We start from the raw sequence: 12,147 nt of genomic DNA on the forward strand, positions 1-12,147 counted from the left end.
TAATGACTCAATTTGGGTCATTTCTCTAACCCAGCGCTGGGTCACTATAGTATATACCCAGCACTGGGTTATTTTGACCCAGCACTGTTGGGTTACGTGAACGACCCAACACGTTGGGTTACTTTATTTAACAAAAAATGTGGTTATTTTGCCCAGCAGTGGTTTGCTTTTTACTCTTTTGCTGGATTATTGTTATTCATGTGTTTTTGACCCAGCAGTGGGTTATTTCTTACTTTATCGCTGTGTAAAAAAAAAATATACCTTCTCTCTGTTACAGAGTCTGTACATTTTCTAAAGGTACAAATACGTCTAACAATAACAATCAATGTTACAACGTTACTACACAGTCTATGAAATTCTTAAAATGACATATGGCCAATCGTGACAAATTGTAGTAAAATACAAAATGTTTATTCTCAGATATTCATTTCAGCTATTTCAGCTAAGTCATGCAAAATATATATTTTTAAACAAATAAAAAAAGACTTTCCATAATTTCAAAATCATAGCATCCCTACCAATTAAAGCTGAGGAAAGGGGCTGAAGAAAAGTAAACACTTTACCCTCTACTCACCCAACCACTACCAGGTATACATTTTCAATAGGAATTGATGTAAAACAACAACAACAACAACGAAACATTATGTCTTCTGCTCCAGAGCCTGCCCATTCATGATGGTGAATGCCATACACACACACACAAATTGTGGCCTTTCCTATTGCTCAGAACATGCTATACTCCTACACAGTCTATTGCTGTGTGCAGGACGTTAATCTGCATTGAGCTGAGTCCAGCCACTTTGTGCTTGGTTTACAACAGGGGTGGGAAGAGTACTGAAATTGCCTACTCAAGTAGAAGTACTGTTACTTCAATGCCATTTTACTCAAGTAGAGGTAACATTTCTGGGGGAAAAAGTACTTTGAAAAGCTACTCAATTACGGTAACTAGAGTATTTGTAATTAGTTACTTCCCACCTCTGGTTTACAGTATTACATATTAAATATTAAATAGTGATAATGCCAGAGAAGCCGGTGTTTGGAGGATATATTGGAACGGGTGTTGTTCGTCGAGTTGAGGACCTGTGAGGCGCCTGTTCTGGTTAGAGCCAGTTTGCGCCTGTTCTGGTTAGAGCCACAGCGTTGTACGAGATCTTCAGTTTCTTGGCAATTTCTCGCATGGAATAGCCTTAATTTCTCAGAACAAGAACAGACTGACGAGTTTCAGAAGAATGTTCTTTGTTTCTGGCCATTTTGAGCCTGTAATCGAACCAACAATTGATGATGCTCCAGATACTCAACTAGTCTCAAGAAGGCCAGTTTTATTGCTTCTTTAATTAATCAGCACAACCGTTTTCAGCTGTGCGAATGTAATGATAAAATGATTACTTGGATCAGCAAACACAACGTGCCATAGGAACACAGGACTGATGGTTGCTGATAATGGGCCTCTGTACGCCTATGTAGATATTCCATAAAAAAATCAGCAGTTTCCAGCTACAATAGCCATTTACAACATTAACAATGTCTACACTGTATTTCTGATCAATTTGATGTTATTTTAATGGACAATTTACAAGGACGAAAACAAGGACATTTCTAAGTGACCCCAAACTTTTGAACGGTAGTGTAACTCACTCACTGGGTCATATCTCAATAATCCAGCATCAATAACCCAGTATTAACAACCTAACCATGCTCTTTTTAAATAAAACAACGCAACTAAGTGACCCAATGCCTGCAACCCAGCAGTTGGGTCATCCAAACAATCCAGCATTTTTTAAAGTGTATCAGAAAGTAGGCTGGTCCTCTCTGATGTCGGGTATAGGTCGAAACAATGCATTATGTTTATTTATAAAGCCCTTCTGCAAAAACTCCTGCATTATCTAACATCGTTACTAACCTATAGAGGTACGAGATACCATACTCGGTCACAGGGAACTCTTGAAATTCCTTCTGTCACTACAGATTTAGGTAAAACGGCTTTTAGTTTCTTCGAACTACCTTATGGAACAATCTTCAGAAGACCCTACAGTTGGACACAGTGCTTTTCGGGCAATTCAGATTGTTGGTAGAGAACCTCTTCACTGAGGAATGTGGTTGTTTTTTATGATTGTGGTTTTTTTAGGGCTGTGAAAAATGTAATCGATTTCTTCGCAGGATTTGCTGTGATTAAAAAACATTACAAGAATATTGACGTCTTGATTTTGTCTAAAGTAACGGTTAGCAAGATTAGGCAAATTGTAACCCTATCCCCAGGCTCAATTGCTACCGCATACAGAGCCTGGTAACACTGCAACAAAGTGGGACTTAAAAGGGGGCGCGGCTTAAAATCGAGGCAGGAGAGGGAACAAATCTGCCACAGCTGTATACGCCGTGACAGTGGTACTTCCTGGTTCCTCGTTTTGTAGGCTAAGAAATTGCTTCAAATTTGCATAGTCAAATTCATGAAAACACGGTCATATAACATAAAAAAACATTAAGAACACCCGCTCTTTCCATGACATAGACTGACCAAGTGAATCCAGGTGAAAGCTATGATCCCTTATTGACATCACGGGTTAAAGAAGGATTTTTAAGCCTTGAGACAATTGAGACATTAATGATGTATGTGTGCCATTCAGAGGGTGAATGGGCAAGACAAAACATTTTAATGGGGTATGGTAGTACGTGGCAGGCACACCGGTTTGTGTCAAGAACTGCAACACTGCTGGGTTTTTCACGCTCAACAGTTTCCCATCTGTATCAAGAATGGTCCACCACCCGACATCCAGCAAACTTGACACAACTGTGGGAAGCATCGGAGTCAACATAGCCCAGCCCCGACAAATTGAGGCTGTTCTGAGGGTAAAAGGGGGGGGGGGGGGGGGGGTGCAACTCAATATTAGGAAAGTGTTCATTAATGTTTGGTATACTCAATGTATATTAAAATATATACGTGTTTCGGAGTGAATTTACTTTTTTTTTTTTTTTTTTTTTTTTTTTTGGGGGGCAGATAGATTGTATCTTCTATCAATGTAATTGTCTGCATCACTTCCAATCCCCCATGTTTTTAAATTTTAATATATTTTTTATATATATACTCCCCTTTATTACTTACCATATGCCGTTTTTCAACGTATTTAACGACCAAGAAAAAGCACGAAGCCAAAATGTTACAACCGTTTCATCAGACCTACACACATGAACTACTACTCCCACCAGCTGTATATGTCTCACGTTCGACAGCTTGCCGGTCTACAAAAATATATATTGTTTAATTTAAAAAAAATACTGGCTGGCAACGTTCAGTCAAAAAGCCCCAGTGCCTTCGGAAATTATTCAGACCCCTTGACTTTTTCCACATTTTGTTACGTTACAGCCTTATTCTAAAATTGATTTAATAGTTTTTTCCCTCATCAATGTACACACAATACCCCATAATGACAAAGCAAAAACAGGTTTTTAGAAATTGTTGCTAATTTATAAAATAAAAAAAAATGGAAATATGACATTTACATAAATTTTCAGACCCTTTACTCAATACTTTCTAGAAGCACCTTTGGCAGCGATTACAGCATCAAGTCTTCTTGGATATGACGCTACAAACTTGGCACACCAGTATTTGGGGAGTTTCTCCCATTCTTCTCTGCAGATCCTCTCAAGCTCTGTCAGCTTGGATGGGGTGCGTTGCTGCACAGCTATTTTCAAGTCTCCAGAGATGTTAGATCGGGTTCAAGTCCGGGCTCTGGCTGGGCCACTCAAGGACATTCAGAGACTTGTCCCAAAGCCACTCCTACGTTGTCTTGGCTGTGTGCTTAGGGTCGTTGTCCTGTTAGAAGGTGAACCTTCGCCCCAGTCTGAGGTCCTGAGCGCTCTGCAGCAGGTTTTCATCAAGGATCTCTCTGTACTTTGCTCCATTAATCTTTGCCTCGATCCTGACTAGTCTCCCAGTCCCTGCCGCTGATAAACATTCCCACAGCATGGTGCTGCCACCACCATGCTTCACCATAGGGATGGTGCCAGGTTTCCTCCAGACGTTTTGTTTGGCATTCAGGCCAAAGAGTTCAATCTTGGTTTCATCAGACCAGAGAAGCTTGTTTCTCATGGTCTGAGAGTCTTTAGGTGCCTTTTGGCAAACTCGGGCTGTCATGTGCCTTTTACTGAGGAATTGCTTCCGTCTGGCCACTCTACCATAAAAGCCTGATTGGTGGAGTGCTGCAGAGATGGTTGTCCTTCTGGAAGGTTCTCCCATCTCCACAGAGGAACTCTAGAGCTCTCTCAGAGTGACCATCGGGTTCTTGGTCACCTACCTGACCAAGGCTCTTCTCCACCGATTGCTCAGTTTGGCCGGGCGGCCATCTCTAGGAAGAGTATTGGTGGTTCCAAACTTCTTCCATTGAAGAATGATGGAGGCCACTGTGTTCTTGGGGGATCTTCAATGCTGCAGAAATGTTTTGCTATCCATCCCCAGATCTGTGCCACGCCACAATCCTGTATTGGAGCTCTACGGATAATTCCTTCGACCTCATGGCTTGGTTTTTTCTCTGACATGCACTGTCAACCGTGGGACCTTATATAGACAGGTGTGTGCCTTTCCAAATAATTTCCAATAAATTAAATTTACCACAGGTGGACTCCAATCAAGTTGTAGCAACATCTCAATGATGATCAATTGAAACAGGATGCACCTGAACTCAATTTCGAATCTCATAGCAAAGGGTCTGAATACTTAAATGAATAAGGTATTTCTGTTTTTGATTTATAACAAATTTGCAAAAAATATTAAAATCCTCTTTTCGCTTTGTCATTATGGGGTATTGTGTGTAGACTGCTGAGGATAATTATTTTTTTAATCAATTTTAGAATAAGGCGGTAACGTAACAAAATGTGGAAAAAGTCAAGGGGTCTGAATACTTTCCGAAGGCGCTGTAAAACACATTAAACGGACTAACGGGTTTTTATCATCCTGTGAGTCCTCAACTCAAGCAGGCACGCTCGAGCATGCTAACAAGGCTGCAAGAATTGTAGTTCAAATGAGACTTTTCTAAATTTTGCTGATGTGTCTTACTTCTTGAGCATCAAATGTTTTGATACACAAATACAAATATAATTGTATATACAGTATATCTTAAATGACCGCATTTTCAAGAATTTTCATGAATATGATGATACAGTGAGGGAAAAAAGTATTTGATCCCCTACTGATTTTGTACATTTGCCCACTGACAAAGAAATGATCAGTCTATAATTTTAATTAACAGTGAGAGACAGAATAACAACAAAAAAATCCAGAAAATGCATGTAAAAAATGTTATAAATTGATTTGCATTTTAATGAGGGAAATAAGTATTTGACCCCCTCTCAATCAGAAAGATTTCTGGCTCCCAGGTGTCTTTTATACAGGTAATGAGCTGAGATTAGGAGCACACTCTTAAAGGGAGTGCTCCTAATCTCAGTTTGTTACCTGTATAAAAGACACCTGTCCACAGAAGCAATCAATCAATCAGATTCCAAACTCTCCACCATGGCCAAGACCAAAGAGCTCTCCAAGGATGTCAGGGACAAGATTGTAGACCTACACAAGGCTGGAATGGGCTACAAAACTATCGGCAAGCAGCTTGGTGAGAAGGAGACAACAATTGGTGTGATTATTCGCAAATAGAAGAAACACAAAATAACTGTCAATCTCCCTCGGCCTGGGGCTCCATGCAACATCTCACCTCGTGGAGTTGCAATGATCATGAGAACGGTAAGGAATCAGCCCAGAAGTACACGGCAGGATCTTGTTAATGATCTCAAGGCAGCTGGGACCATAGTCACCAAGAAAACAATTGGTAACACACGATGCCGTGAAGGACTGAAATCCTGCTGCACCCGGAAGGTCCCCCTGCTCAAGAAAGCACATATGCAGGCCCGTCTGAAGTTTGCCAATGAACATCTGAATGATTCAGAGGAGAACTGGGTGAAAGTGTTGTGGTCAGATGAGACCAAAATCGAGCTCTTTGACATCAATTCAACTCGCCGTGTTTGGAGGAGGAGGAATGCTGCCTATGACCCCCAAGAACACCATCCCCCTGTCAAACATGGAGGTGGAAACATTATGCTTTGGGGGTGTTTTTTCTGCTAAGGGGACAGGACAACTTCACTGCATCAAAGGGACGATGGACGGTGCCATGTACCATCAAGTCTTGGGTGAGAACCTCCTTCCCTCTGCCAGGGCATTGAAAATGGGTCGTGGATGGGTATTCCAGCATGACAATGACCCAAAACACACGGCCAAGGCAACAAAGGAGTGGCTCAAGAAGAAGCATATTAAGGTCCTGGAGTGGCCTAGCCAGTCTCCAGACCTTAATCCCATAGAAAATCTGTGGAGGGAGCTGAAGGTTTGAGTTGCCAAACGTCAGCCTCGAAACCTTAATGACTTGGAGAAGATCTGCAAAGAGGAGTGGGACAAAATCCCTCCTGAGATGTGTGCAAACCTGGTGGCCAACTACAAGAAACGTCTGACCTCTGTGATTGCCAACAAGGGTTTTGCCACCAAGTACTAAGTCATGTTTTGCAGAAGGGTCAAATACTTATTTCCCTCATTAAAATGCAAATCAATTTATAACATTTTTGACATGCTTTTTTCTGGATTTATTTGTTTTTATTCTGTTCAAATAAACCTACCATTAAAATTATAGACTGATCATGTCTTTGTCAGTGGGCAAACGTTCAAAATCAGCAGGGGATCAAATACTTTTTTCCCTCACTGTATAAGCTTGAAGCCCATTCAAACACTGTATGGGACTGGAACCAGGAAGTAGGCGGGACTTTCATAGGGACTTAGAACATTTATTTTGATTGCCGAAAAATGTCTATCATATTGACCATATAATTTTTGTGAAGCCCAATTGATTCTGAGTTCGGGCATATAAAGTGAAAACTATTCTATACTGTTCTATACTGCTTTCAGATTTTCCAAACTCACTTCCTTATTTAAATCACTTGCGCTGCTCATGCTTTGAAGTCCACAATGTAGGGGGGAGGTTCTAAGGGTTGTGCTTAGAAAGGGTAGCGCTAGATAGTGATGGAATGAGAGATCAGCCAATTAAAATCAGCTATTGTTTCGTCCACTCCTGCCATAGCCTCAATTCAAGTCCCTTTCTGAGGCACTCTGAAACCAGACGGTTCGACAGAGAGCTGGCTGGTGGACGAGATTAGGTTGAATTGAGAAAACACACTTTCTTTAACCTCAATGTCAACTTCTATTTACATTGCATTGTTGTTTTTAGCTGTAAAGATTATTTATTTGGGATGTTTTCAGTGTATTTTGAATGCTTTCAGACAATGTGATTTATCACAAGAAAACAAAAGTGTGCACTAAAATTACAAAAAGAACTCGAGTTAACTGATTAACTTGGACAGCCCTAGTTCCTTTGTAATTTCCTTTGTGTGTTTCCTATTCTCCTGCCTTGATTGTGTAATTGCTTGGTCTTGTAATGCAGGGCTCCTCAAAAAGGGACCAATATTTTACCAAAAATCTTAACATTTTCCAATCTGAGAATCCTGGGAAAAGTTCATTCCGGAAATGGTATTTAAAAGCATAATGTAGAGATCCTCTCTATATGAGCCCAGTACAATTCCCAGCAAGTAGGTTAATCCTATTGGCGCAATGCTTAGGGTGTTTGCTTTTCATGCCAGCGACCCGGGTTCGCTTTCCTGCCCCGCCGTTCGCCACATTGGTGTCAGAAGTGGGATGATGGCTGTGAGGCAATTGGAACGCACAGCTCGGATGTGTGAAGGGGCTGAGTAGTTGAAGCAAGGGGATGTGTCTTCCCATTTGTAGGGGGCAGTGTAGCGATCCTAACTATGAGTCGTGCTACAATTCCCACCAAGTGGTGCGATATGTAGGGTATTTGCCTTTCATGCCAATGACCTGGGTTCGCTTCCCTGCCCCACCGTTCACTATGTTGGTGTCAGAAGTGGGATGGCATCTTTGAGGGCATCGGAACGCACAGCCCGGACATGTCAGGGGGCTGAGTAGTCAAATCAAGGGGATGTGCATTCCTGTTTGGAGGGGGCAGTGTAGCTATCCTCGCTATATGACCCATGCTACAAATCCCACCAAGTGGTATTGGCGCCATGCGTAGGGTGTTTGCCTTTCACGCCATTCACCCGGTTTCGCTTCCCTGCCCTGCCGTTTGCTATAATACCCAATTAAATACACTACCAGTCAAAAGTTTGGACACACCTACACATTCAAGGGTTTTTCTTTATTTGTACTATTTGTTACGTTGTAGAATAATAGTAAAAACATCAAAACTATGAAATAACACATATGGAATCATGTAGTAAACAAAAAAGTGTTAAACAAATCAAAGTATATTTTATATTTGAGAATCTTCAAATAGCCACCCATTGCCTTGATGACACCTTTGCACACTTGGCATTTCTCAATCAGCTTCACATGGAATGCTTTTCCAACAGTCTTGAAGGAGTTTGCACATGCTGAACACTTGTTGGCTGCTTTTCCTTCACTCTGCGGTCCGAATCAGCCCAAACCATCTCAATTGGGTTGAGGTTGGGGGATTGTGGAGGCCAGGTCACCTGATGCAGCACTCCAACCCTCTCCTTCTTGGTAAAATAGCCCTTACACAGCCTGGAGGTGTGTTGGGTCATTGTCCTGTTGAAAAACAAATGATAGTGCCATTAAGCCCAAACCAGATGGGATGGCGTATCGCTGTAGAATGCTGTGGTAGCCATGCTGGTTAAGTGTGCCTTGAATTCTAAATAAATCACAGACAGTGTCACCAGCAAAGCACCCCCACACCATAACACCTCCTCCTCCATGCTTTACGGTGGGAAATACACATGCGGAGATCATCCGTTCACCCACACCGTATCTCAAAGACACGGCATTTGGAACCAAAAATCTCCAATTTGGACTCCAGACCAAAGGACACATTTCCACCAGTCTAATGCTTGTGTTTCTTGGCCCAAGCAGGTCTCTTCTTCTTATTTGTGTCCTTTTGTAGTGTTTTTTCTGCAGCAATTCGACCATGGAGGCCTGATTCACACAGTCCCCACTGAACAGTTGATGTTGAGATGTGTCTGTTACTTGAACTCTGTGAAGCATTTGTTTGGGCTGCAATTTCTGAGGCTGGTAACTCTAATGAACCTATCCTCTGCAGCAGTTAACTCTGGGTCTTCCATTCCTGTCGCGGTCCTCATGAGAGCCAGTTTCATCATAGCGCTTGATGGTTTTTGCGACTGCACTTTTTTTCGGTATTGACTGACCTTCATGTCTTAAAGTAATGATGGACTGTCATTTCTCTTTGCTTATTTGAGCTGTTCTTGCCATAATATGGACTTGGTATTTTACCAAATAGGGCTATTTTCTGTCACAAAACTACCTTGTCACAACACAACTGATTGGCTCAAACGCATTAAGAAGTAAAGAAATTCCACAAATTAACTTATAAGAAGGCACACCTGTTAATTGAAATGCATTCCAGGTGACTACCTCATGAAGCTGGTTGAGAGAATGCCAAGAGTGTGCGAAGCTGTCATCAAGGCAAAGGGTGGCTATTTGAAGAATCTCAAATATAAACAAAATATTGATGATTTGTTGCAAAAAAAATTGGGTTACTACATGATTCCATATGTGTAATTTCATAGTTTTGATGTCTTCACTATTATTCTACATTGTAGAAAATAGTAAAAGTAAAGAAAAACCCTGGAATGAGTAGGTGTGTCCAAACTTTTGACTGGTGCTGTATATCAAACATTACTGTATGGGCCACTATAAATCACAAAATAATAAAAACATGTATTAATCTATTAACGGTTTGATTGGTCACGCAATAAAAAAATATTTTGATGAATGCTATTGAAGGCGAAAACATTGAGCCTATTCTCTTTATAAACTTATTAGAAATATGTATTTAATTGCTCAATTTATGTGTTTTACTTAGATGCCTCTGATGTTGTCCTTGACCCTACCACTGCCCACCCGAAACTTATAATCTCCCCTAAGGGTGACTTGGTAGAGTACACGGACACCTGGCAAGAAGTCCCAGAGAACCCCTCACGCTTCGACACCACCCTCAACGCCATCAGCCGGCAGGGCTTCCGAGAGGGCCGTCACTACTGGGAGGTGCAGGTAAGTGGGAAGACCTACTGGGAGATAGGCCTCACCTACCCAAGCATCCCACGCAAGGGCCGTGAGGAGGACTGCTGGCTGGGCCGTGGAGACGAGTCTTGGGCAGTGGAGTTCTTTAATGGGGACTACACAGCATGGCATGACAGGGTGGCCCACGCGCTCCCTGTGGTGGCCGGACAGCACTTCACTCGCATCGGTATTTACTCCAGCTTCCCCGGGGGCCTGGTGTGCTTCCTTGTGGCTGACACCATGACCCCTCTCCACTGCTTCTATGTCGCCACCTTCACCAATGTCCTCCACCAGGCGGTGTGCCCCGGGCACGACAATCAGGGGTCCAACTGGAAGCCCCTTAAGATTTGCGATGCCTCACGGTCTGCCCCTACCCTCTGATGGAGGACACATGCCAAGTGTGGAGGGAATGGAGGTGGCATATAACTTTTGTCATGTGTTTTTTGTGTGTTATGAACCATGCACACCAAGTCTGATTTTTTTTCTGCACACCTGGCCCGACTGTCTGGTGCTGCAATGGTATGTCCGCTTCCAATCCAAACAAGTTTGACTTCTGTATGTGTAAAAAAAAAAAAGTGTATAAAAAAATTCACTGACCTATAGCATATCAGGCTGACTAGCCTATATACATTTCCAGGAGCTTGAAACACCCACCTAATGTTGAAACATTTGTTTCTACACCTTTCGGACTTGGTGTGCAGGCCCTTAGGCAAAGTTTTCATTTAACTGAATTGATTGATTGTAAATCCAGGATTAGCATGAGTATGCAATGTTAGTACGACAAAAATAACCACACTATTCATTTTACAATAAAATTCTTCATGTTTAATACAATAAAGTAGTGTTTAAATAGGCATTCCTTTGATGTGAAGTAATTTAAACGTTGTATTGCCCCAGATTCAAAAGGAGCCGTAGATTATGGCAATATTTAGTAGATTCACAATATTTCCTTTTTTAGGGAATTTGTCTTCCTATTCTACAGTATATAATAATTTTTATTTTTTTATTTTCAAACATATTCCTGAGGTCAATAGCATTTAAACCTGGAAAGCATTTAAAATATGATTTTCCCCTTCAATTCCATTCCAAAACAAGTGGAGCAAACACTCCTTTCAGTACAGGTTGGGCACTACATCACTGATAAGAGATTCATGTGTCGAGAGGATTCAAGAGTGCCATGTATGTGATTGACAGGTATGTGTAGAATGGGTAACATGTCTACTCGGTCGCCAGCGTACTGTTCACTACTATGGCTTATAGAATTATTGCGTAATCATGTATAAGGCTCTGTCGTAGCCGGCCGTGACCGGGAGACCCATGGGGCGGCGCACAATTGGCCCAGCGTTGTCCAGGGTAGGGGAGGGAATGGCAGGCAGGGATGTTGGTAGAGCATGGCGTTTGCAACGCCAGGGTTGTGGGTTCGATTCCCGCAGGGGGCCAGTATGGAAAAATATATGTATGCACTCACTAACTGTAAGTCGCTCTGGATAAGAGCTTCTGCTAAATGACTAAAATGTAATAACATGTAAAAATGTATAAAATAAGTTACTAGCAATCCGTAGTAGCAATCCTGTAAATTGGAAGAATGCAGTTTGCGAATTAGGAACGGTGAGTTGTGAATGGTAAGACTTGTACCACCAGTAATAGCTTCCTATGTACTGGATATTGAAGGTATTCATGATCAAATGTATGTGATATTTGGCACTCAAAGCATTTATCAAATGCCATGAGAATAACATTTAGCATGACCGTTTTTTATGTTTCAATTGTATCAATTTTGATCAATTTCACATTTCTGTAAATTTCAAGATCATAAATATGTAAAATATGAATGCATTTGATTTTGAAATTGAAGGACAATGCCTGGTGCCTCAAAAGTTTGGACACACCTACTCATTCAAGGGTTTTTCTTTATTATTACTATTTTCTAGACATCAAAACTATGAAATAACATATGGAATCATGTAGTAACTAAAAAAGTGTTAAACAAATCAAAATATATTTTATATTTGAGA

The 12,147-nt window shown here is 41.4% G+C and overlaps 1 protein-coding gene across 1 annotated transcript in view; it reads left to right on the forward strand.

Moving 5' to 3' along the window:
• The window catches only part of LOC311134024 (zinc-binding protein A33), a gene marked incomplete at both ends in the record, with an annotated part of 34,526 nt that extends 24,013 nt beyond the window's left edge, over positions 1 to 10,513 (forward strand). Inside the window, one exon of the mRNA XM_084167638.1 lies at positions 9,936 to 10,513. Within this exon, the coding sequence (XP_084023764.1) occupies positions 9,936 to 10,513 (578 nt within the window). The remainder of the gene's footprint in view (positions 1 to 9,935) is intronic.
• Between the last annotated feature and the right edge of the window lie 1,634 nt (positions 10,514 to 12,147).

Source organism: Coregonus lavaretus, assembly GCF_964263955.1.
Source record: "Coregonus lavaretus genome assembly, chromosome: 1".
NCBI classification, from domain to species: Eukaryota; Metazoa; Chordata; class Actinopteri; order Salmoniformes; family Salmonidae; genus Coregonus; species Coregonus lavaretus.